This window comes from Agelaius phoeniceus, chromosome 8 (genome assembly GCF_051311805.1).
Source record: "Agelaius phoeniceus isolate bAgePho1 chromosome 8, bAgePho1.hap1, whole genome shotgun sequence".
Taxonomy (NCBI): domain Eukaryota; kingdom Metazoa; phylum Chordata; class Aves; order Passeriformes; family Icteridae; genus Agelaius; species Agelaius phoeniceus.
The window spans coordinates 34703154-34730339 of NC_135272.1; the positions used below are offsets into that span (position 1 = coordinate 34703154).

Below are 27186 nucleotides of genomic sequence, written 5' to 3' on the forward strand. Positions count from 1 at the left end.
TCATCTAGGACAGCACTAAACTTCAGAAACAGTCTGTGACCTTTTTCTAAAAATCTGGGGGGTCTTACTAGTTTTTGGGTAGATGATTCAGAAGACTCCCAAGAAGTCTGTGCTGCATTTCTTTTACCCAGTGAATCCCACGGAAAATTAGGTGTGTGCTATATCAGTAGTTACTGAGACATAATCATAATTCTGTATATGTTCCCTTTCTGTTCTCAGATGTGTTTGTCATCTGCTTCTATCCTTCTCAAAACCCAGCTTTGCCCCCAAAATGTCCTTTTCTAAATTTAGATCAGATTATTTATTTTTCAGTTTGAGAGTCTCTTACAATCTATTCAATGCCTAATGATGTCTGAGGCTATTTTGGGTCTAATGAGTCAAATTCATTCTCATTTTCTGTGCTCTGATATTCCCAAGAACTTTGAGTTTACACAGTGGTGGTGCTAAACAACAAGACAAGAATTCTCTCAATACTGTAATGCTGTGAAGAGCCTTGCAGTGGTGGTGTTTCAGGCAGTTTCACAGTTCTGATCTGTATTTCAATCCATTTTAGAAATATTGATGTGCCTCACACTTCTGCCTTGTGGTGCACTATGTTTTGAAGATGATGCTTGAGTGGCTGTGCTGTGGAGTGTGCAGTGTACTTAGCCAGAGAGGAATCTGCATTGTCACCTGGATTACTGTTCCCTCTCTCTGGCAGGTCCTCTGGAGGTTAATTTGGATAAAATGTTCTTTGCTTCTTGTTCTCATTTGTGTGTGCTGCAGACTTGCCAAATGCTTTTTCCTTGCACATCCAAAATAAAAGCATTTCAGCAAATTATCCCCTTTGAAACAGTATTTTGGAAAGGAATTAGGGTGGTTCTTCTCATAACCATAGAAGAGGAGAGAGAATTCCTGTAGCTGATTGAATTAATTTCAATTTACAACATAATTGTTCAGATTTTGTCACATTTTTGGTTTTTGGTCACCAGAATGTTCCTTTATATTTTTAACTAAATATGTGAACTTTGTCAGGAAGTTTGGGTTCTTTGAATGAAATACAAGAGAACATGGTGTTTCACAGTTCTTGGATGCTCACAAGCCTTGATTGGTTTCAGTCAGCATTCTCAGTGCTCAACATGTGCTGAAGTTGGGTCAGAGGGCTAAAATTTTATATTTAGATATCCACTGTGAATTATTAACACAAGTAGAATTTGAGTTTTCAGTGTAGAAGTGAAAGTGTGAAGCAGTTTAGAGCCGAGTCACTCACAGTGCTGAGCTGGGGTTTAAACTGAGCTAAGAGAACTCTTTTCCTGTTTCTCCCCAAGGACAGAGCCATAGGAATGTGATCATGTGGATGGACCATCGTGCAGCCAGCCAAGTCAAGCGCATCAATGCCACCCAGCACAGGGTTCTGAGCTACGTAGGGGGAGCCATGTCTGTGGAAATGCAGCCTCCTAAATTGCTCTGGATAAAGGAAGTGAGTACATTTAACACTCTGGTGCAGTTTTACTACTGATTAGTGCCCTTGTTAATTCCTGAGAATGAGATTCTAAAACAAAAGCCTTCAGTCCTAGTGGTGAATGCCAAGGTGTGTGCAGAGTAAGGTCAGCTAAAGTTGTGATTTAAACCTTTTAAGGTTTGTTCTTCCTCTCAGTTTTGTAGAAATATGTTTGATTTTATTGAAGTGGAGTGTTCCCTGAGAGAAACATTCCATATGCCTTCCTTATCTAAGATTAGATATACATACAAGTATAGGTACAGATAATAAATGAAGTATCCTAGGATTTAGTTGTGGAGGTGTGTTTCCTACTCCAGCTGGAGCCTGGAGTGCCAGAGGAGTGCCTTTGAGGCATCCAGTAGTGCAGGGTATGATGGCCTTGGCTGCTGGTAGAGGAACTCTCCACTTCCAGCTTCAGTTCAGTTCTGTCCCATCAGTAGGAATAAACCATGTGTAGAGGGAAGGTGCCCTGTGTGTAATGTGTACCTCTGCCTCTGTCTCCTGGGTTTAAATTTGGTGTGTTACAATGAAGTATGGCCTCCTAATAACAACTGTCAGATAAAAGGAGAGACACTTGCCACTTGAAATTTTTATAACCTCCTTCAGCCTGGCTTTTTACATTTGGCCTCAATGATGCTCACTGTCATTTTAACAAAGCCCAAATGTAAATTACTTGCTGCCAGTTTCAAGCAGCCAAATTCTCCTGTCCTTACAGACATGAGACATTAGATTGTAACAAGGTGCAGATTGGGGAAAGTCAAAGGAATTAACTGGTAGAAGCAGGTACTGACAGATTAATGATAATAGAGGGTAATGAATGTTGATAATGAAATATGAATATCCATCTACTAGTTCTTCCCTTCTCAAGCTATGAGTATCATACATCAGTCATTTTATAAATAATAAAATGTAAGCTGTAAAAACATTAAATGAATCCTTTGCATTTAAAGCATTTTTATATTGCAGGGTCTGGGATATCAGTACCTGACTGCTCAGGAAATCCAGAATTATGGGGTGACCAAATGTGGTCACGTGGAGGTGTGAGCCTGCTGTGACCTCCAAGCCCTGTGCATGATTGCTGTGGTGTAAAGGGGAGAGCATTGCAGGCCTTGTTCCCTCCATGAGCCATGGGTGGGACACAGGATTCTCCTGACAGGATTCTCCAAGCCCTGTGCATGATTGCTGTGGTGTAAAGGGGAGAGCATTGCAGGCCTTGTTCCCTCCATGAGCCATGGGTGGGACACAGGATTCTCCTGACCCCAGGTGCCAGCCAGCAGCAGGGATTTCCTGGCAGAAGGGTGGTACAGAGCAGGGCTTGTTCACATGTCCCTTTTCAGCTCCTGACACACCAGCTAAGGAGATTATTGTCCTTAAGAGAGGGTTTTTCACCTCAGTGTCTGCCTGCTGAGTGCTCTGGCCATGACTCACCATTAAACTGCTTAAGCTTGTCCTGCTTAGCTCGGGCACCTCAGTGCCCACAGCAGCTGCTCAGCTGCTCAGCAGCAGGAACAGTTATTCTGCAGTGGGCTGTAATCTGCTGAGATTTGGCTAAACCTTTCAGCTCTGGAGGGCTGAGGGATTGAGTGCTTTTACTGCTTCTGTACTCCTTGTAAAGTAGGAGATGGAAAGGAATTAGATGCAGAGGGAGAGTTTATTTTCAGTGCCAGGCACAGTAATGCATCCATGGCTTACCTGACATCAGGGCTGTCAGTAAAGGGTCACTTTGGCCTCTGACAGCTCAAACTCAGCCTCATGTAATGCAAGTGTCCTCACTTTTTGCCAAGAAAGGCAAACCTTACAATAACTTTGAATGTCAGGTTGTTCAGATGAAACCTACAACAGCAGTTTGCACATCTGATGTTTCTCAGTGGGCTGTCTGGAACTGGGCTACAAATATAAATTATTTAAGTGTCTTCATATTCTTTGTTATCAGTATTTTATATATCAATAAACTGTGACATGGGTATTACAGATATGGTCAGGAAAAATACTTATAGAATGGTATTTAATGTGTTTTCCCTGTATCATCTTTATTTTCTGTGTTTAGTGAATTTCCCAGTGGCAGAGTGAGATTTTGGTCTAGCTCATACACCACAGGGAAAATATACTTTATATTCTGACTGTAGGATTATCTCTTAAGCTAGTGATAATGCAAAGCTGGTAAAAAGGAAGCTTAATTTTCAAATCACATGGGTGAATTGCAAGATTAGCAGGTAGAAAGACACATTTTCATTTTATTCTATCTTTTTCAACTATCTGAGGGCTTTGCAAAGTTGAAAGTGAAATTCCCATTATGCTTCTACCTAATTATGCTAACTGGTGTTCAGAAAATGAGTGCACTGTACCTGGTTTGATCTGATTACTGCCTGGGAAAGTTTTACAGTGTTCCCCATGCTGTGCCTGTCTGTAATCATGGCTTTGGTCTCACCAGCTTTCTTGACTATTGAGTGCAGTGAGATGGGTTTTTCTTTTCCCTTTCCTTCCTTATTCCTTTCTCAGTCTTCTTCCCTAATGTTGTCATATACCTGACAGTGTCCCAGGAAGTTAAGACAAAAACAGTGGATTGGGCACATTTTCCTGTGTCTGACCATAATCAAAACTGGCTAAACCAAGGTGTATCCAGAAGCTACTTTGAGCCTTTGGTTGGCATCATGTTTCTGGAAAGTTCTTGATCAGAAGGCTTGACATGGCTGCAACACATTCAACACAGGGATGTTTGTAAAGAAAACAAAGAGCAAAACCTAAAGCCAGACATGTTGCACAGTCATGCTCCAGGTCAGCTTGTACACCCTAATATATGAAGAATCAGTGTTGACTTTTGCTTTGAATTCTCTGGACCTTATTTTGAACTCCCCAGGAATTTAATGCTTCTGCTAGTAAATGTTTTTGCTGTTTTCCCTCTGTACATCTTTGCCTGGGATTGGAGCTGTGCACTTTCCACAGCTGCTTGCATTCATCTGGGTTTTGCAGAGAGAGTGCAGTGGGGAAAAGTACTGCTTTATGTCTGAAGTGAAATAATGAAATAGAAGTTAAATAATAAAGATAAAATAAATAAAAGATAAATTTAGGAGATTACTAGGTGCACTTTTGGAAGGAAGTTATTTAAAGTGCTGATACTAAATGATGGTTGGTGTGCTGTTACACTTAGAAGTTAATTTTGTGTACATTGTTACCAAATCCTCCCTCTCCCTTTCCATGGTGCTGACCTGGGTCTGGAAGGCCACTTTAGGAGAAACGCCTGTCCCATGTTTTGCCCTGGGTTCTCCTAACAACTGTGTTTGCAAACCTGATGTCTGTGAGGAAGGGTCTGACATGGGTCTGACCAGCAGTGCTGATAAGTTGTGAGTGATTAGGGTGTCTCTCAAAGAAAGAAGTGGAATTTCTGTGGCTTGAAGAATTTTCATCTAAGCAATCAAAAGTGTTTCTAAAGAATATGACTTTGCAAATTTACTGTGAATTGGTTGGAAGTAATGAGGAGGAAGGAGAAGGGGGAAAGGACGAGGGTGACTTACAAGGCAGTTGGAGAGGGACTTTGGACAAAGGTCTGGAGTGACAGCACAAGGGGGAATGGTTTCACACTCACAGAGGGCAGGGTTAGATGGGAAGGAATTCTTCCCTGTGAAGGTGGTGAGGCTGTGGCACAGGTTGCCCAGAGAAGCTGTGGCTGCCCCATCCCTGAAAATGTCCAAGGCCAGGAGGGGCTTGGAGCAGCCTGGGACAGTGGAAGGTGCCCCTGCCCATGGTAGGGAGTGGAACTGGGTGAGCTTTAAGATCCCTTCCAACCCAAACCAGTTTGGGATTCAATAATGACCTAACTGTGCTTTTCCATTTCCATCACCTTGTTCCTGGAACTGAAGCTGCAGATGACCTCACTCAGTGAGAGGAATGAGCTGACACCACTGTACAAGAAGTAGATACTGGTCCTTATCTCTTGTGGCTTTCTTCTTCCTCTCCCCTTGTATTTATTTGTGGAGGATTGCTGCAGGTTTTCTTTCAAGTCACAAGTTACTCTGATCTGCTTCTTTTTGACTTTCTTTTCCATATAATGTTTTCTCTTTAACATTTCATTTCCCTACAGAACATAGAGATGTGACTGGAGGCTTCAGGGTGTATTCTCTTCTTCCAGCTCTTCATCTCCATTCCATTTTGAGTTTGAATTAAAATCCTAAATTTTTAAGGCCATAATAGGCTTTTTGAGGTCTTCTCTTTGATTTGTATTTGCTTACATTCAGTCCAGCTTGATTTGGGCTGAATCATTCTACCCTCTGGCACCTCTTAGTTATCATCCATGAAATTAATTGGTTGGTCTTGATGCTTGTGATTGCAGATAGGTGTTCCTATGGCAAAGCCATCCCTGCAAGTGGAGTTTGTGTGCTGGGCACAGCTGTTGGCAGTAAATGATCAGCTGAATGCAGCTACTGTGAGGCCTGTGGGGCACTCTGGTTAAAGTGTGCACATCTGTGGCTCATGTAGGAGCAGCATTGTATTTTTTTGCCTGTGTGGGTCATGTGTGGTGATAGAGTCCAGTGTTAAATGCAAAACCAAACAAATACATGGTTTTTTATAAAGCTGGCTTCTGTGGGTGCAGCCATGTTTGACTTTTGACATGTGGTCACATGAATTGAGAACATCAACTGTAAATGAAGGTGGAACAAAGAATCCTTTGACAAATATTTAGCAACTAGCTGAAAGATGGTTCTGACAAAGTCTTCCTGAAGCCACTAAAGTAAAGTTGAATATAACCTTCACTAAAAAGGAAAGCAATTCCTGGTTACTGGTTCTTTTTAAATAGCCAATTAAATGCACTCCTTTTGCTGTTATTTCCTTAGATTTACAATTTTCTTACAAAACATTTTTGCAATAGTTTTTTACTTCTGTAGTTGCCAGTATGTTTTTGTGCAGTTTATTAAGTGGGTTCTGTAATTTTGGTTACTTTGCTAAAAAAATTGGATGTTCACTGCCTGACTGAGTGTGTAGGTAGTTCTGGGAGGCAGATGCCAGCATATGAGCTGAAAATGTGAGTACATTACTCCTTCACTTGGGAATTATTTTGCTGCAGGATTTTGTCAGTACAAGACAACTGTACATATATTGATGCTGTGGCAAACCAGTGTTAGAGCAGTGAGAAAACATCTCAAACACAGCAATGCAAGAGCTGCAGGGAAGGGTTGCCCAGCTACAGAATTAGCCTGTTAGTATTTTTTTTCCCTAGAGATAGCAGAAGAAAAAAATGTTGTTTACTAATTTCTGGCTGAAAATGTTCTTGTAGCTTGTGCCAAAACGAAAGGATGCATGTTATGTTTTCCTCATACTAATGACATTATATACCAGCTATTTCTAAAAACTACTAGTCCTGCTAAATCAGAGATGCTGAACTTCATTGTTTTTTTTAGGTGGGTGGGGGATGTTGGACTGGAGGCAGGTATTTGCTTGCTAACTGCCTCCAAATGAAGTGTAGTCTTCTATATTCTGTTTTCACAACTCTGCTCTTAATTTCATGTTTAAGAGTGAAGAAGAGCCTCCCTTTAGGAAAAAAATCCCAAACCATGGAGTGACTGTTTAGCATATCATTGCTCTGCCATTAATAGCTAAAATCAATAGTTGGTGAGTAGGTTTTTTTTCTGACAGTCAGTGATCTTCCTGTATGTTACAGTTCACATCCTCAGTTAGAGCTGCTGTTTGATCCATCACCCTTCTTCCTTCTGCACACCCATGACTTGCAGCTAGCAGTTGGGATCATTTGCAGAAACAATTAAAACCTCTCTTTCTCTGGCAGTGGGGGGAAGGATAGTGCCTGTAGTGGCATTAGCTTGGCAGCAGCTCCTTTGCTGGTGCATGTCTTCTTCACTGCTTGCTGCCCTTGCAGCTGGCTTTTTGTCTTGCTGAATGTGACTGAATATTTTTCCATTAAAATGAATAATAAATTCTGTGTTAAATGAGAATGACTCCAGGCTGTTGAGTTTGGAACTGAACTCTTGTTTAGAATTGTTTATAAATGTTTCAACACTCTGTGTTATCACAATCCATACACAGTGCAGACACACATGCATAAGTTGTACTTCAGACTCAATCTGGTTTTTAGCTGCAGTTGCTGATCAGGCAGAAGTGCCATTTAGAAACAGCACTCACAGATGGCACATTTGAAGCACCTGCACCTCAGAGCATGTCCTGCTTGGGCTGTACCCTCCTCTCTTCTGCAATGGGACAAGGCTCCCAGCAGGCACACACTGTCCTCCCTGCCTTGTTCCAGCTTCTCCAGCTGTGATTCCACATGTCTGCTCTGTCCCTCTGTAGCCCTTTCTGGCCTGGGCTCTGGTCCTTGCCTGCCTGTGGTGCCATGCCCAGGATGCCTCAGGGATTTAAGGATGCCTGCACCAGTGTCTAGGCGCTGCAGGCAGTTTTCTCCCCCTTCAGCAGCAGCCTTACTCCAAGAGTTTATTTTCCAAGCCCCTCCTCTCCCCCTGTCCTAGTTCCTGACTCTGATAATTCAGCCAGTTAATCTTTTACCAGTTGGAGTGCATGTTGTGTCAGAATTGATCAGTTTGCAGCCATGGCTCTGGCAAGGATGGAATTTGTGCTCATGGCCTATCTTGGGTGTCTGGAATAGCTCTATCACATGGCTTGGCATCCAGTGTGAAGTGTGGGAGATCCAAGTTGTAAATCCTTGCTTTGAGTTGGAGCAGGGCATGGGACATGAGTTTTTAGATCCCTGTGAGTGTGCGCATAATTCCCTTTCTTCCTTTCACACAATGTGCATTTGTTTTCTGTAATTTAGATAAAGATGTATGTATCTTCAGTCCCATTAAGAAACCCCTCATTTTCCCTTCTTACCTAGGAAGACTAAAGTACATTGCACTACATAATTCTTAAAGTCTTTGAGCCCAAGTATTTGGGATTACCTATAACAATGTCAAAATGTTATTCTGTGGAGGCGTAGCTGTTAAAGCAGCCCAAAGCAATCAGAGAGAGATGAAGAAAGGGCACCCCATAAGTGCCTCTGGAAAGCAGAAAGATTGTGAGTTCCTTTGCGAGTAAGTTTGGAGGGTGAGTTGCAGGATGTGAATACAGCATTGGGAACGTTCCTGGATCTTTTCCACAATCCTTTTAATGTGGTCACAGACTCCTGACTGGGTGAAAATAAATTTGAATTAACTTCAGTGAGTGTTGAAAACATGGAGACTTTAAATTTGTTTGGAAAAAGCATCAGGGCGTGCTATGATTTTTTTTTGTCTGTACTAATTAGTGATGACACAGCATCAAGATGGCAAAAAATGAATCATTTGGATGTTCATGAAACAAAGCATTTTGAATGTCACTAACATGTGGCTTTTGGGAATTCTTGAAGTAATAGAATAAGGATCCAAGGAGTATTTGATGAAACAGATTTATTTGAAGAGGACAGTTATTCTTAATCCAGTTTATTTTCTGATTAAAGTAACAACCAGACTACTCCTTTTGCTTCTTGTAGGTTCTCAGGTGTGTTAACAACACATAATGGCTTTTATTATCAAAATAATCAGGCTGAATGATCTTTGGGCTAAACTGTGGAGCACCTTGGCATTCATATAGGAAGTTAAATTTGATGTGAGTAGCGAGCACATATGTCTGGGAGGTGAGCTAAACCTGAGTGGTCAGGAGCAGACATCCAAAGGCTGTGTGTTTTATGTTAAAAAGTTGTAATCAGAGCATTTCTTTTTTTGAACTCAATAGAAACCCAGTAGGTTTTAGAACCTTTTTGAGATCCAAACTCAAGAAGTTTTAGGACAGATTCTTGGTATGACCCAAAACGAAACAAAATTTTGCTTTTTTTGTATTTACCCAGTCGTACCTTATAAGTTTCTTGAATTCATCAATTCCATTTCAGCAAATTCTGGGGTAATCTTCTTAATCTTGTAAGATTGTGGTTTGATATCACAGAATGTCAGAATTATGTTACAGAATCATAGAATCACAGGAAGATTTGGGTTGGAAGGGACCTTAAAGCCCATCTCATTCCAACCCCCTGCCAGGACAGGGACACCTTCCACTGTCCCAGGTTGCTCCAAGCCCTGTCCAACCTGGCCTTGGACACTGCCAGGGATCCAGGGGCAGCCACAGCTTTTCTGGGCAACCTGTCCCAGGGCATCACCACCCTCACAGGGAAGAATTTCTCTAAAATGGAATCATATCCTCCTTGTACATTCTTGATACTGCATGGAATTAATTTCTGTTCCAGAAAGACCCCAGCAAGGACTGTGTTTCTAGTGCAAGAGCTGATCTTAAGGGAGAAAACTTTTCAATTATTTAAGAAGCTGGTGGAGGTTTTCCAAGCAATTTTATCTTCCCGTGGTAGTTTAATTTGTGACCCTTGTGGGCTTTTGTGTAGTTTTGTTATTTTCTACTTATTTTAATGTAGTGGGGTCAGAGGGAACCATTGGGATTGCTTTGCAGGACAATGATGTTCCCTGTCTGTCACACTGGAATACAACATTAGTCCTGGGAAAACTTTCTTCCCATTCATCATGGTCTGATACCTGTGGATGTGTGGAGATTGTGTTTGTGGAAAAGTAGTTTTGAGACTAACATCAGCTGAAATCAGACTGAGCTTTGGAGATGGAAACAGGGAATAGAGCCTGGCCCAGGTGGTGTGACCAGCCTTTTCTGGGCCATCATCTCTCTCTTCAGAAAACAGCAGTGAAAACTCCTTGTGAATGGTCTATCTTAGTAGAAGAGTTTTTTAGGAGTTTGGGAATGTCATGTGGCTTTTCAGATCTGCAAGCTTTATTTGTGTGCTCACGGAGCTCTTTGTTTTCTTCCTGTGCTTAAATTAACATATAATAATCTTCCTATGCTTATAATTAACAAATACTACATTTTTAATTTTAAACATTTTAAAGTCTTAAATGGCTGATTTTAGGCATATTTCAGGCAAATGTTTTTTTATAAAGTTGTTGACTTTGAACCTGCTCTGACATTGAGCAGCTGATGAGGAACAGAGACACCCCAGGTTATGGATCTGAAACTTGTGCCTCCATGAACTCTTCATGGGGAACTTTCTACAATCAGTCTGTGCTGGGGGAAAGGCTCAGCTCTCCAGGCAGTAAATCAGAGAGAAGAGCTGATTGGATGATCAGAGCAACGAGTTTGAAAAAATTGTCATTTTAACCTAAATATCAGGATTTTAATTGCATTAAAATAAGGGCATGACCATGCCTGACCTCTAATATCTGCCTTTCTAAACATATTTTTATTAGAACTTGCCGGAATCGTGGGAGAAGGTTGGCTACTTCTTTGATCTTCCAGATTTCTTATCTTGGAAAGCCACAGGTGTCACTGCAAGGTATGTTAATTATAACAATATGTTTTTGTCTATTTTCTTATGTACATTTCTGATTTAATTCATTCTGACTGGACCTGCTGTTATGTACATCTGTCTGTAATTCAGCCAGCTCCAAAACATCTTGAACCTATCTCCTGCCTCCATTGTGCATTCCTGAGCACAGTTGTTCCTGGGAGCTGTGGAATTCACAGATACAGTGTGTTGCTGCAAAATGTCATTTTGGAGCATAAATATGATTGCTGGAGTTCCTGTGAAATACACTTCCAATAATTCTTTGAAATCTATTTTGTTGACAAATTTATTGACTTTTTTGAGAATTAGAAATACACACTTCTTTGCCATGTGGGAGGGCTCTAGTAAAATCTGATTTTAAATGGTCACTTCACTGTAAAACATGGCAGCTGTGCTGCTCCACAAAAGTACCCTGGAATCCTTGCTGAGTAGTTGAACAAAACCCTCTGAGAGAACCCCTTAAAAATCTGGGTAAAAGTGACTAACACAGGTGAAGGGTGTTTGCAGCTCCTTGTGAGAAGTGAGGGCCAGTATTATTTATTTAAAATCATGCCCAGTTCAGAGCAGCTCACAGTTATTTCCATTGCAGTTTGTGGAGTGGAATCTGTGCAAAATGTAGTCTGAGATGAAAACAGGATAGTTTTAGTTTCTCTGTTAATAAAGGTACTTTCTTATCAGATACAGTTCTTTTTGAGTGCTCTATTTCTCCCTAGTTAGTTTTCCTGATTGACAGCTATTGCTAGAGCATTATACATTATATATTCCTTGCATTATACAGCAGGGAAGTGCTATGATTGACTTAAAAAATGCAAAAAGAGGAGTTGTGCAAGGACTTGCCAGGTGATAATTGATAAATGGCATCTTAAATCTTCTTTCTTTGGACTTTCAGTCAGATTTTGCTGTCTAACTCTGAATTATGTAACAGAAGAACAACTCCCACCCCACAGATCTTGTAATCTAAACAGTCCTGTCACCTGACCCAACTCTACCTTCAAGAGGATAAATCCCTGGCTCCCAGATGATATTCCAGGGGCCACATCTTGTGAAAGTACTCAAGACTTTTAGAATTAGCACCCTCTGCTCAGATGGGTGGCTCTGAAAAGGGAGGGCACAGTGATCCTGAGAGCTCCATGGTCCTGCCTGGCTTTGGCTTTGTGTCCTTGGCTGCAATTTCCTGCAGGTGAAGCAGAGAATCTCTCTGAAAAAAAAAGAAGAGTTGCAGAGGATTATGCTCAAAAGTTGAGATGCCTGATTTAGACTGGCAAGTTAATTTCCTTAGCAAGGACAATGTGATTATTCAAAATCTTTTGATTGTATTGATGAATGTTGTAAGGGATAAAGGAATGTTGAGAAGACTCTCTGGGTAAAGTCTTCCCTCACACTTTGGTTCAGAGTCTTCTATGTTAAGTAAAATAGCTCCTTGTAAATCCTTCATTGGTGTAGTTAATATGCTCCCCAAAATCAAGCCCATTGTTTGGGCTCTAGTGGATTTTCTTGTAGGGTGACAAAGAAAGAAGAAAAAGACAGGAAAATAAGGACAATAAACATTTTGCTGGAATCAAACCTTATTTTTTTTTTCCATTCTCTGCTTTACCCCATGTACACCTGTTTTCTGAGAATTTTCTTGTAGCCTGGTGAAGTCAAGTAATTTGTCCTGCATATGCTCATAATACAGGGGAAGTGTGAATTTATCATGTATGAGATTATTACCTCTTACCACCCTTTCTGCCTTTGAGCACAAAGGAGTCTATTCACAGGACAAGACACAGTGTTAGTCACTGTGAATCATGCAGAACTTGGCCCTGATAAAAGAAGGATTTATTTTTTAAAAATTTGTTTTGATGATGGGGTTTTTACCAAAATAAATGCAATTCTGAAGGCACTTTTATAGCAAAGACCTTGGTTCTTTAAATTTTTAAGGGGCTCTCTAAAACATTTTCTATGTATTTGACATTTAGAAATTATGTAAAGTCTTTTTGCCTTCAGTGAGGTCACTGTGCACAAAGTTAAGTAGTGTGTGAGATCAGAGTTTGATGTATTTGAAAAGCAGTTCTTGACGTGTGTTTCTAAGTATGAAATCCTATGTCCTTCACCTTTCATTCTGCTGGCTTGGGCTGCCTTGTTGCCAAGTTTTTTTCCAGTGGACCTATAATAAACAATAAGTGTTTCTTACCTCTGTGGTGGAGGCTCAAACATCTAGAATTTTTTACCTTCTGGCTTTAAAATTGCTCTGTATCTTGCTGAACAGCATCCACTCATCAGTTGCAAAGGATGAGTTCCAAATTTTTGATTCCTATTGTTCTTGGAAAGCTGTTGCCTGTTATGCTCCATATTTAATGTAGTTATGCTTTATTGTTTCTGCTTTGGGCTGATGAACAACCATTGACTTGTCCTGAATGATCCAGGCAGCTGACTATTCTGCATTAAAAGAAGTGTCATTTAAAAAAATTTTGTTTAAAAATTTTAAATTTTAAATGTTAATTTAAACAATTAAATTAACATTTAATTTAAATGTTAGTTTAAAAATTTAAACCTAGAACTTCTCAGCTTTGCCCCCCAAGGCTGCAACAACGAGAGTTGGTTTTGCCACTTGAATACTCAGTTGTCTTCTGAGAGAAGTGCTGTGGTGGAGAGGAAGAGCTGTGACAGACTCTCAGCAGTGCTTTTCAGAGGCTCAGCACTTCTGCTCGTGCTGAGTGTGACTCACTGCTCTCCCTCCCCCATGCAGGACCTCTGGTAACCTTTCCTTTATATGGTACTTTGGGTACAGCTATCTTAATAAAATCTCAACTCCTCTCTGGTTTAGTTTACAGGCTACTGTGTTATGGATGGGGAGTTCTTACCAGAGATGCACATCTGCAATCCTAGTGTGTTCCTGGAGTCTTGTGAGGGATTACATTGCAGATAAGAATAGGGCTGAGCTGTTAAACTGGGTGGAATCTACACACAAATTTCTCAAAGGTCATGTGTGTTTAGACCCAGAGTTCTACTTCAGGGCCATTTCCAATCATAGGCAACTCACTCACTGCAAAATGAGCTAGTGTGTACTGGAATTTAAGATGAATTCTAACAAAAGAGAGATTAGACCTGTGAAGGAGGATGGGGAAATGTAGGGAATAATGTCAGGCTGACATTATGGAGATAGAGGGTGTCCAGGATTGTGCTGGAGGAGCCACCTCCCAAAATGACCGAAAAATAGTTGGAACAAGTTGAATATTTATGCAGATTATTTTTTGTCATGTTATTATACTCTAGATATATTTGTGGGGAAAGTAATGTGCTATCTAGTAGAGACTTCATCTCATCTATGAATTTGACCCAAATAATTTTCTTGTGAAAATACTTGTCCAATCAGTCTTCAGCTGCTTGCCATCATGACATGGGAAAGGGTGGAACAGATGTTTCATATACTTCAGTTTTCTAAAAGATCTCCTTCCAACAGATCTCAGGATCACGAGTTTCTCAGTTTTATAAGGAAGAAGTTCATACTGTTTATGGTAGTGATGGATTGCAAAGTGAAAAGCAAATGCTAGTAGTAGATAAAAAGCATTTCTGGGAAGCACATGACTAATATTTGTATCTCTGTGAGAGAGGGGGATCTCTCTTTAATTCACAGTCTATTTTCAACAGGTGGATACTTGACAAATTGTTTTCTTTCATTTATGAGTTCCTTGGCTTGTGCATCTTTAAGTAGCTGGCTCTTTATGTTAAGCAGTGATTGAGTCCTTAAAGTTTATTTGTAACCTGTTTTAAGTAGCTGATAATTAGGGCTGGAGATGTCTCCATGGCTCTGATTGACTTCCAGAGAACTCCCTGTACTTTGTCAGAGTTGATGCAGAGTCCACTGGGATGAGCAGGAGTAGACTCCAGTCCCTTGTTGAATTGTAGTGAGGGAAGCTTGTAATAAAGCAATAAAGCTAGGGAGGTGCTCTAGAATCCAGGAATCTGGATTCAGATCTCTGCTCTGGGATTTGGAGAAGTGAATTAAAATCTGTGTCTTTGGAGGTGTTCAGGGAGCTGAATCCATGTGAGGATTTGGTGTTTGTTCATCCCTGTGTTTGTTCTTCATCTGTTAAACTGGTGCACCCACACATTCTTGGGAGGTTGCTTACTTTTTACCACTGTGAGGTCTCCTGTGGCTGTGTCAGTGGAGCCCTCACCAAATATTTTATCCAGAATAGGCTGGAAACTTTGAGGAGGGAGAGTGCTTTTAGAAGAGGAGCTTATGTTTAGAGGTGCTGTTGAAAAAACAAACCAGTGCGAGTTAAACCATTATCTGAAGGATGTCTGTGTCCTTTTCAAGGATTGGGCAATCCTTTCAGAGAGATGTGGTAACTGCAGCAGCACAGACACCGCAGTTTGGGGCCAGCTGCCCTTCCCTTCCTTCCTAGCTCTGCCATGACTAATGGATGCCCTTTGGCTGGGATCTGGTGCTTAGATTCTTGTTGATATTTTGTGCCTGCTTCAAAAGATGCCCGGTCTAAAAATCAGGCCTTGTCTCTGGAAAGAAGGGGCCTAGGGAATATTGCAGAAAGCTGTTGTGCTTAGTGCTGGGCCCATGGGGCAGTGACAGTGTCCTGAATTGCACTCGGGTGTTGTGTCCTGTTTATGAAATGAAACCCAAGAGTTCAGACATGCAGACTTGTTTAGAGAAGTCTCTGGAGAAGAGAGAATTATCTTGAAAGGCTGCTTGGGAGGGGAGGGATGGTGTTTTTGTGGATTGGACAAAGTACCATGAATTTCTTGTCATGGAGCCAAAAGCAAGTGTCCCTGTGATGGTATGTTTGCCAAATGAGAGAATTCTACTGCTATCAGGCTTTTAATAAATTCAAAACATGTTCTTTGGAGACTGGTGACACACAGACTGATCCAGAAAATAGGAAATGTGTAGCTGGAAAAGTTTTCAGGACTGTAAAGGGCAGGTGCAATGTGGGCCATTACTGTTAGATATTTTTTTTTTAAATTTAAAAATTAAATGTCCTTGAGTCTACTGAGTAATCTGAAAGAATTCTGTGTGCTGGAATAAAAAATTGTCGGCAGGTCTCGTTAATGTTAGCCAGGAAGCACACAGGCAAACAGGAAGCTTTAGCTATTGTTATTGTACAAGTGCCCTTTACAAAATATTAGCAAAAGAAGCTTAATGTGTTTTCCACAAGAATAGGAGCCCTTCAGAGTGTCTCACTGTATCTGCCCAGTGAAGAAAAACTGCACTGTCCCCTTCCAACAGCTTCAGACATACATTGGGAGGTTGCACTGCAGAGGCTTGCATTCAGATCTTCAAATATTTACTACTTAATTTTTTGAAGTTGTTAGGATTGTTAATTAGCTGTGACAGTATCTAGCCCTTCATTTTCTATTGTGTTCATTTGCTGCTAAAAAAAAAAAAAGCCAGCTAGGTCAGTATAGAAAGGATTGGGGGCAGGGGATGTATTCCTGGCCGTTTGCCACAGAGACACTGAACTGAGCCAACCATGAAGTCATCGTGAACTCAGGGAGTCTCACTAATCCAAGGCAATGTGTCTTAATTTGACAAAGCAAAGGCTGCTTGATAAGCAAGCCCAGCTAGAAATGCTGTGAAATGGGGGTGTTTGTTAAGTGGAGATTGTGGACCAGAAATGTGGTGATATGAAAGGAATCATCTTGGTTTCAGGTCCTTCCTCCCCCAAGCCCAAAGGCAGGCTTGGCTCCCTTCTCCCCTGCAGCTCGGGCTGTGCAGTGGCTTGATGTGAAATTTGAGAAACATATGTAGTTTTCTATTTCAGGAAAATGATCTCAGGGATTGAATGTGTGTTTTGTTGGCTGTTAAGCTCTGATCTTGCCTAGTGTGGTAGTTTGAGAGTGTGTGTGTATGTGAGTGTGTGTGTGATGGTTAAAATGTTCTCCAGCACTTAAAAAACAAAATAAAAAAAACAAATCAGAGTTCATATATGCATTGTTGTTAAAGGTTTTATTTCTTCAGTCTCAAAATGCAACATCCAACATCTTAAGAAGACTCATAAATAACTGTACTGTATGTATCAGAAAATGTCTTTTATTTTTCCACAATAGTCATTAAAATGTACTTGTTAATGGTGAGTGGTGCACACACAGTTTCCCATCAAAGCAAGAAACTGTTTGCACAACCATTTCATTGTTGGTCCTGTGCAGAAGCAATGGAGATAAATGAACACTGTAATTATTAACTTCTGTGAGGTTGAGATGACAATCTCCCCTTAATAATATTCATGAAGAGTTGGCTGGGAGTCTGAGATGCCTCTTGCTGACATCCTCACAAATGGTGGGACTGGATAACTGTTCTTCTCTGGACCTGGGGGAGTATTGAAGGAGGTTGTGGTGTTACAGCCTTAAATTCTGAGGAAAAATGAGACATAAACCACAGAGGAGTTTGTTGTCTTTCAGTTCTTTTGATCTCTTTTTTTTTTTTTTTTTTTTTTTTTACAATAATTTCTGTTCTCTTCAGAGCCAGGCTGGGTGTTCAGGGTATTTCTTTTGCATTAGCTCCTGTGAACACCATCAGGGATCAGACCCTCATGGTACAAGGGATCTAATAAACAATCTGTCATCTCCTTTGAACTCTTCCTTATGTGAAACCCTATGGAAAGCCCACTTGTCCCCTGTGAGATTGGGTCTCTGTTCAGCTAGAGCTGTGTAACAATTGCTTCCTTGCATAAATTTGAACCAGATAAGAAAATAGGCATGTTTGTGAACTCCTGGGTCATTTACAGCCCCAGCAGTGTTTTGGTGTGCACATATATAATGCATGTATTCACAGTAAATTCTTAAAAACCACCCCCCTGAAAACAATAACATTCCAGGAGAGTTCTCATCCAGAGAAGGGAAGAAAAGCTGTGTAGCATGAAGTCTGTGCACTGTATGTGTACACATACTGCGTACAAGTATTAAAACTCACAGAAATTTATTATCCCATAAGGGCCTCTTTTGTCTTTTCTTCTTTTTTTTTTTTTAAACCCCCAAACCTTTACTCCTCTGTAATACCTTGCATATGAAAGAACCTTAATAAATTCAGCCCTTAAATGTGCTCTTAAGCAAGAAAGTGGCATTGTTATTTTATAGCTGGGAAAAGAGCTGTATAATTTGAAGGGTAACATTCTTTAAGTGTTTAGCTGGGCATCCAGCTTTCTGTCTAACTTGCAGTGAGAATTAGGTGTCGTATTCCATAGGCATTTTCACAGATCACACTATAAATTATTTATTCTGGACCAATTCTTCCTCCAGACTTCCCAAACAAATGCCTTTCACCACTGGAGTGTTCCTCCTCTGCCTCTCGCTGTAATACATGGCTGTAACAACAGTCTTGGCCTGGAGGGCAGTTTACCTACAGGTTTGCTTTATTTTTTTTGGCTGGCACTCTCAATCTGCTTAATGTCAGTAACTTTCACTGGAAATTCTCTGCGTGCTTTAGGATGACACTGATGGTGTCAGGGTTGATTTACATTATCTCTTTAAAGTAGCATTAGCTCGCCTAGGACTTTTTCTCTTATTTGTTTTAGAATTCATGTTCTCCAGAGAGGAGCCTTTTAACTGTGAAATGTAAATAACCTGACAAGGAAGACTTCAAAAGAAAATGAGTCTTTGTCCATGGCAGTGATACCAAGCTTGCCAACTCCGTAACCTTTAAAACAGAGCACTTTTATGCTTGACCTGTCATCTGCCTATGAAAATAATCTTAGATCAATGATACAGTGCTTTCAAGAATGTGTCTGAAGAAAGCAGGCACTTCTATGGATGTGTTCTGTCATTTCTTCATTGTGATGGACCATCTGCTGCTTTAACTCTCAGTAGGATCTGGTTATTGATTCGGTGTAAGTGCCTGGCTCAGCCTTTTGCTTGCACGGAGGTGATGAACACTTTTGCTGCAGCTTGCAAATTGATGCTGCCAGATAGCCAGCCCGATATTATATAAATATATAATGTGTTATATGAAATCACCAAGGGTTTGTTTTTGCCTTCCCCCATTCTTTATTCCAGTGCCATTCCATTAAGCTGTTCTTTAGATGAAAGGTTGTAATTCAGCCTTCAGTGGATGAAATGTATATGTACTTATGGAATCAAAGACATTCCAAGAAAGGTTGTTTATTTTCTTACTACCTTCTTTAATTAAATGTCAATGGTAGGATTCTGACTGACTTCAGAGAAACAGATGAAGCAATAATGCTTGCAGTATGATCCAGCAGGGATGACTGGAGTTGTGCTTCTTGGTTGTTGGACACTGCATGCATAGGAAACTCAATTCTTCTGTGGATAGGAGAGTTGGAATTTCAGATTTAACCATGGCTGTTGGTTTAATTTTAAAGTGAAGGGGAGGTTCTGAAAGTTCTATGTTTTATATTTTAGTATGATGTAACTTCAGATAATATTTGAATTAAATATCTGGTTCAGCTTTCTGACACTCAGCTTTAAACTGGAGCCGGGAATCTCAGTTAAAACCTGTGTTTGTCCACTTTATTTTATTTCAAGTGCTCTGTCTCAGACTTGTCAGCCTGAGTTCTGAGCTTGCTGCTGTTCTGCAATGTTGATGTCTCCTGGGGCTCTCTGCAGAGGGGATTGGGGAGCACAGGTGTGCTCTTCAGAGAGCTGTCCCTGTGTTCCCTGGCAGGCTGGGGCTGTCCCAGAGTCACTCCCAGCATCCATGGGCCAGTGTTGGAGTAGAAGAGAATTTATGGAAGGTGACCCAGCTATTGCCTCTAGAACCCATGCACAAGGATTTTTTTGTCAAAGTGGGAAAGAAAGTAGGAAATCCCTTCATGCTGTAAGTGATTGGGAAAAATATGAAGATGTGCAGAGAGATATGCCTCTTAAATCCAAAACTCTCCCCACCCCTAAAGCCCACTTGCATTTATCCCTACATAGTGCATGGAGTTAGGATGATGGAAATAACTTCATCTTCACTCACTGTAGTTTGAAACAGTTTGAAACTATTTAGATACTCTCTTCTCCTTCCAATCTCATTTTCCAAGGTGAGCTCATTCTTCAGAGCAATGAAGCTGGATCTGCACAATAAGGTGTTTTCATATTTAATTAAAACTGATAGGAGGGGGAGAACATGCCACAAAATACAAAGAAAGGTATTTTTCTGTGGTTTCCATCTTCTGAGCTTCCCTCCATGAAACTGTTTGGGGGTTTCTGATGCTGGTTTGTCATTGTATATAAAATACCTCAAACAGACTCCTTGGAGAAAAGGAAATACCATGCTATAACTTTACTTTCAGGAAAGAAATTAAGTGTTCTTCCCGTCTTTATGGAAAAAGTTGGTGTGGTGTTGTCCCTAATTCCTTGTGCACAGCATCTGTACAGGAGGTTAAGGCCCAGAGAGCTTTCATCTCCCTACAAAGAAAGGAAAACAGGGAATGTGTAAGAGCATGATACACTGCTGGCACCTGTTCTTCATGTCCATCCCATCCCGTGCCATTCTTGCCCTCAATCCCACTCTGAAGCTCTGTGGGCACATGTGCAGTCTGGATTTAGTCTCCTTCACAGATGGCATCTTTCATGTGCCATCTTGGGCCATGCTGGCCATGAGATAGATATAAATATATATATATATTTATATAATTTGAATGTGTGTCACAAAGACAAGGTAAAGCTCTTCAGTGCTCACCACTCCTCATGCTGTTGCCCCAGTAGCACCAGGTGCAAATCTAGCAGGGGGGCTCTCCAGAGGGGTTGCAGTTTGTTTAAGACTTTCTGGGTTTGTATATTTTGTCCTGTAGCAGCTCTTCATTTGTATATAAGGACAGTTCATAAACAGATGTTGAATCTCAACATGGTGCCTGCTATTTCTGACCTGCCTGGAGCACAGACAATCCTTATTCACACCAGTTAGCTCCACTGGAAATCTACCCAAGAACATTTCCTGATACCTCTGTCTTTTTCAGGCTGTCTCTTTTAAATGTGGATCAAAGGAAACTCATACCTACTAAAATGTTAACAGATTTCTGATTGCCCAACCCATCAGGAGATATATTAATTAATTAAAGTGAGTGCTCATTTGCTTTGCCACAAACATAGAAAGGAGGAGGTAGAATATAAAGAATGATGTCCAAAATATCAGAAATTAACCTTGTGACTGTGATACCTGCTGTGCTGATGGAAATCACTTCAGGCTGATGATGGTTTCATCCACTATCTCATTTGCTTGTTGGTTTATCTGAAAGGGCCTCTATTTGTGTGTATGTGCATAAAGTAGGGACTACAGGTTTACCTCATTAAATGTGAAGCTCTGCTTGGAGGAATATTGCTCAAGAAAACCACATCAGGCCAAGGTTTTGAAAATGCAGACTTGTTTAGAGAATGCATTTTAATATATTGAAGCCTCAAGCCATCTACCTCTGCTCCTGAGAGCTCTACCTGAAAACTTTCAGGGCTGAATAATTTAAGGTTTGGGGTTTTATTTTTTTTAATTCTTTCTGCAAGAAATACTAGTCTGATGTTTTATTTTCTTAAAGTCTGAACTCCACATAACTTTTTTTCAGAACTGTTTATCCTCACTCCAGACATGAACCTTGGAAAGGTGGCAGAAAAAACAAACAGCTGCTGTGTTTTTGGGCAGTCTGCATTCCTTTAAACTCTCTGAGATCAGACTTGTGCTGAGATTTTCAAATTATTTGTCCTAGGGCTTAGCCACTTTCACTCCTGCTTAAAAGTCAGTGAATTTGCCATACTGGTGCTTGTGAGAGCTGTCATGCAGAGCCTTAATGATTCAAGAACTATGAATATATGATGTGTTCTTAGGGCTTTTTATTATTGTTTCATTCAAACTTCACCTACCTCCCTAATCATCTTTCCATTTTTGGACTCCAGTTCCTTTTTTAACTTAAGCACATTGCTTAAGATATTCTAGGGAACTTTGTTTTGATTTTGGTTTTGGAGGTAAATTTGATACATATAAAAATGTTATTAATGGACCAAGGTGGAGGTAGTAAAAAAAGACTGCCACATTGCCAAGGCCCAGAGTCAGAAATTATCTGCTCAAGTTTGGGTTTCCTTCACAAGTTGGAGACAGGACAAAGAGCCACCAATCCTGCGCAAATGTTTTGTGCCCTCTTTATGAGGTCTCCAAAATACATTCTGTGAAGCTGGTGGAAGAGTCAGAGCAAGGCAAGCTTTTGTGGTAAAAGCTTATTTAATGGTTTGGGCCCTCATGTGGAGTTTCCTGCCAGAGAGATGTGGAGATGCTATGTCTACTTGTGCCTTTTAAGTAGCTTAAATCCCAAATGTGTCTTGCAGTGCCTTTCCAGTTCCTGGAGCCTCCCTGAGTGGAGAGATTGGCTGTACCAGGTCTCTGTTCTTGTGAGATGGGTTAAACCCAAACATGTGTTTACTAGCAACTGGAATGGACAAACAAAGCAGTCAGGCCAGTTCTGAAGGGCTTTTCAGTTAACAGTGCTCATTCTTTTCTTTGGGCCCTTTTCCAGCAAAGCACTTAGGCACGTGCTTAAAGTTAAAGCCTGTGCTTAAGTGCTCTGCTGGTCTGGGTCCTTTATTTGCTGTCCAAGCATGTTGGTATGAACAGGCTTTGGCTCAAGCAATGTTTGGGGAACTGTTCTTAACACTGCTCATTTTCCTTCTCTGAACCTTATGGCCACCTATGGCCCAGAAGATTCATTTGTCCTTTCAGTGTGACACATAGAATGATTTGAAAATGGTATTTGAAAACCTGTAGCAGGTTATTGATTAATTGGCATTGATTGTGAAGAAACAGTGTATTTGGAAAAATCAAGGTCAGTCCAGCCAGAGGAGTTTTCATCTGATGTCTTGCTGGCAGCATTTGTCATATGCCAAAAGCATCTTCAGACTGTTCAAGTACAATGGATTTAGTATCCAGAAAATTCTCCTTAAGTAACTGCTGTCTTTTAGGCACTTATTTTTTGATCTGTATGCAGAGTTGCTTATTTATTTATTTCTGGTTTTCAGTGCTGCAGTCCAGAGTTGCCAATCTCTGATTCCTGCAGGCCAGCGAATCTTGTGCTGTTCCTCCTCATCATTCCCATACCATCCACGGCAAGTCAGGGCAGGACAACTCAATTAAATTCAGACCTTGGGATTTCTCTCTGGATCTGGCAGCAGTGAAAGTTGGCCTTTCACCTCTAGAACCATTTTAGGACACCAGGGAGTTGATTTTCTTTGTGCCTTTTTGTAAGGGTGCAAACCACTTTGCAGCAATGAAAATGGCAGAATGTGCAGCCTGATATTGCTGACCTAACTGTGGAGGTAGCAAGGAAAATCCATATGGGATAAGTCAAGCACAATCCTGCAGTTGCTTTTGCAGACACGTGACTTACAGAAATGCCCCAGCTGACGTCAGAGACACTTTTTGTTCAGGTCAAGTTACTCACACCCACGTCTCTTTAGGACCAAGCTCATAAATAAATAGTGGACAAAATTGCCTTTAGAAATTTCATTTTTAATTTCTCTCAAATAAAAATGTACAGTCTCTCTATGAACAGTGATCTTTTTAATTCCATCATTTAATTTGGTAAAACACACAAATGTGGAAATTATTTTGGGTTTTTTTTTTCATTAGAAACATATAAACCATTAAAGAGGGAATAAAACAGTCCTTTTTTAAGGCATCTAACACAGGGATTTTGAATTGACTTTTAGTTCATTCTTCCCTGTGCTTGCAGCATTTGTGAGTGTATTTTCTGCAGGTATTGCAGTGTAATTCAAGTTCCAAGAAAGGGACAGACAAATATTTTAGTGTTGTTCGGGCTGCATGAAAGGGTTCATTAGAGCAGTGGTGAACTCCACCCTGCTGGTTCAGCCTCAGCTTTCCTGGTGCTGGGTGTGAGACAAGCTCAGGCAGTACCTGGGAGGCTGAGCTCTGGCTCTGAGAGAGCTGGGGATGTGTATTCCCAGCTGAAGTTGTTTTTAGGATTTAAATGAATGGAAAAACCAATAATGTCCACTTTCCTTGTGTAACAGGCTAAAGCATCTGAAGTAAGAGGAGCAACTTCTTTCTTTCAGCCACTCTGCCAAGAGCCCATGGGTTGATCTGGTTGGCTGTTAGAAAAAGTCAGAGTGGAGTTTATTTAGTGCAGTCCCTTTTCTTTAGCAGTGGCAGCAGACATGCTTTCAGAGGAAAGGAAAGGAGAGAGGAATCCTAGACCTGACAACATGTTAGCATCCTTCTGGGACCGGTGCTTTGAAATCATGCTCAGTCAATGAGCATTTGTATTCCCTTATGTTATTTCTCTCTATTATTGTGACTGGAAGCAGTCTAGGTATCCATGTAATGTAGCCTCCTTTATGTTTTTCTTTTATTTTCTCGTCGTCCCAGCAATATCCTCTTTCAACTGCAGAATTATTGCTTGTTTTCCTTGAATGTCTTTATTTCTGCCTTCTGAGGAATAATGACACCTGATTTATCTACTCTGTAGCCTTCCTTATTTTCTGCATTGATCTCCATTTATCTCCCTGCTGATGTAAATAAGCTGAAATGTTTTTTCATTCTTACTTTATGGAAATTTATGTGTTCTTTTACTCACTTCTATTACCTGTTTCAGAACTCCTTGGTGGGTTTTTCTTTGTCTGGTTTATGAAATCCCACAGCTGTCCAAATAATAGTGTTGGTGTCTTTGCTTTTTGAGATTTGCTCAGAAATGTGCCCTCTTTTTTACATGAATACAATTACAAAGAGCTGTACATGCATGCCATTATTATTAATTAAAGATACTCTAGAAATAGATGCAGTGCTGCTGTCATTTAAAATATTAAAATACAAGCATACAGTACATGTATATAAAATGAGCCATCTTGCTTTTCCTTTGATTTAAATCATTTACCTTAAAATCTAACAAAACCTGTTTTCAAAAATTGATACTAATGACTAAATTTTGACCACATATATCTACTATTTAGGAACGACTTTATGATTTTAAGAGTTTACACTAACTGAACTGATTTTTGTGGTGGGAGGTAACAACACAGCTCACTCCCTGAGCAGGAATATCTAATGTGTATCTTTGATTCAGGTGCCCCTGGCAGCTCTATCCTGTCATCCAGACCTGAATAAGACTTGAAGGTGGTTTCCCTGAATAAAGGAGGGCTCAATATTCAGGTTTAGCATGTGAAATGGTAACAGCCTCCATCAGAATACAGTTATTAAGACTTTCTTTTATTGCAGTACTCTTGGCAATTTCCCTGCTTCTGTTCTGGTTTCACTTAGGCTTTGTCTAGCCACAAGTGCATGACAGCCGAGGCTCCAGTTCAGCACAGTCTGACTAAGCTGGTAAAAACTCCCATTAACCCCACTGACAGCACTCAGGACTTTATACTCACACATGTGTGCAAGTACTGTGCTAAATTAGACTATCAGCAGTTTGATGTTAGGAGTATATACATTATTTACTCATGAATTGGTAAAATGTGTCTTTGTGTGAAGAGATTTCCGGACTAACAGTTCTCTCTCTCAAAACACCACTGGTAAGGCTGTAAGGGTGGGGTTTTTTCACACCACTCTAATTCTGCTCAATTGTATGAAGACAGCAGAAACCACATAATGAAGTGTAGCCCTGATCCTGTGGAGATTTGTGTTCCTGGTTGGTGTCTGGGGTGTCAGGGTGCACATGGTGCTGGCCAGGCAGCACCCTCAGCATCTGCCACACTTCCCAAACCGCTGGAAGGTCAAGGACAGCCTAAATCCTTCTGCTCCCTAAGCATGGCTGCTGGGTGTGCATGTCCTGTTGTGTCCTTTGCACCCAGAGGAGCGACACAGGGGCATGGAGCAGTAACTGTGGTCTTGCTGCAGCCTGCCCACGTTATGCCCTGTGGGACAGGGACATCTGGAACGATGCAGTGGCCGTGTGTCCGTGGCTGGGGCAGTGCCTGGTGCTGGCAGATGTGCTGGGTGATGCACATCTGGATGTGCTGCTGCTCTTGTACTGGGAGAAGCTGATGTTGCTGACAGGAATAATCTCACTCTGTCCAAAGCCACACGGTGGGGAGGGAGCTCAGACCCAACTTCCTCTTTCTCAGTGACTTGTAGCATTTGCTTAATCTCTTTACCAGCTTCCTTGAGTGTTTGGTGAAGCCTTGAGCTGTGGTAAATTTGCTCCAGCTCAGACTTCCAGAGGAAGCTGTTCACTGGCTCTGTGTACCAATACTTCCAGTTTTAATTGTGTCATATTTTCAACTGCCAGAAGGTAACAGGAGAAAATGTGTTTTTTAAATACAAGCTCTTAATTGAAATAAATATTTGACTTCCTATTGCAGAGTGGTTTGGTTGAAATACTGAGCTTGAAAGAATATATTTTTGTGATTAAATGGAACTGAAACATTGCTGATGTTGCAGAAGGCAGGAGGAATGTCCCAAGGCTGCTGGACTGCAGTGGCTGGAGATGTGGGCTCTACTTCTAGTTTTGCTTTTCATTTCCCTTGCTGTTTTTGGATGATGTTTTCTTTATAACCTCTCCTCCACTTATTAAGCTTATACACTTTAAACCAGTGGTTACTTAAAACAATGATTCAATTTTATATATGTGGATGCTTTTTTTGTTTCTCTCATATTTAAAGATTTAAACTACAGTTGTCCATAGAAAGATTAATTTTTTTTTAACATGTTCAGCAACAATGTCTGAATGGTGTCTTTCTCCCTGGGTGTCAGTCTCTAGACTGAGCCTCTGAGTTCAGGATTCAGTTCAGGGGTCTGATTAAAGTTTACTCTTTGACCCTTGGCCAAATTTTCTTTGCCTCTGTTTGCCATCTTTTGAGGGAATGGACTAAGGTTTCCAGCCCCACATGCTATGTCTGATTTGTCTAGACAATACATTTTTTTGTCTAGGACTGTGTCTCATTATGAGTTCTCCAACAATGCCGAAGACAATGGGCTTGAATCTTGGTTGGGTGTCTGTAACATAATACAGAATGAAATTAATAAAACAACTCAGCAATCTGCTGACTGTTGGCTTGCCCTTGCCTCATGACATGGTGAGGCGTATGTGGGTGGATAAAATGGTCTTATTTTGTACTTTCTGATCCAACTCAATGTGTTTAACTAAGTGTATCCTCTGAAATTATTAGATGCACACAAGGGATTAATCTGATTTGATAAGCTGAACTGCAGATGGGTGGTTTCCTACAGGTTTGGTGGCATAACTTCTAGGAAAACTGAAAAGACTCTTCAGTCTTCCCATCTTTTGATAACTTGTTTCTAAACAGAAACACACTTCTAGAAAGAATTGGACTCTGTTACACATCATAGAAGAAACATCATCTCATTGTGGTCAGTGTGATTCACCTTCTGTTGGATGGCTTTTTTGACATTTGCAGTGTTTGATGCATTTATTTATATTTTTAAAGGGCAGGTTTAAATAGATTACAGCAAACACAAACAGGCACATTCTCCCAATCCAAA

General features: G+C 40.7%; 1 protein-coding gene across 5 annotated transcripts in view; it reads left to right on the plus strand.

Moving 5' to 3' along the window:
* FGGY (FGGY carbohydrate kinase domain containing) overlaps positions 1-27186 on the plus strand; it is a 290561-nt gene that overhangs the window by 167269 nt on the left and 96106 nt on the right. For 4 of the 5 annotated variants that reach the window (XM_077182576.1, XM_077182579.1, XM_077182575.1 and 1 more), the window contains 2 exons: positions 1308-1459; positions 10714-10799. In XM_077182576.1, coding sequence (XP_077038691.1) covers positions 1308-1459; positions 10714-10799 — 238 coding nt within the window. The remainder of the gene's footprint in view (positions 1-1307; positions 1460-10713; positions 10800-27186) is intronic. The other variant, XM_077182578.1, reaches the window with a different exon arrangement.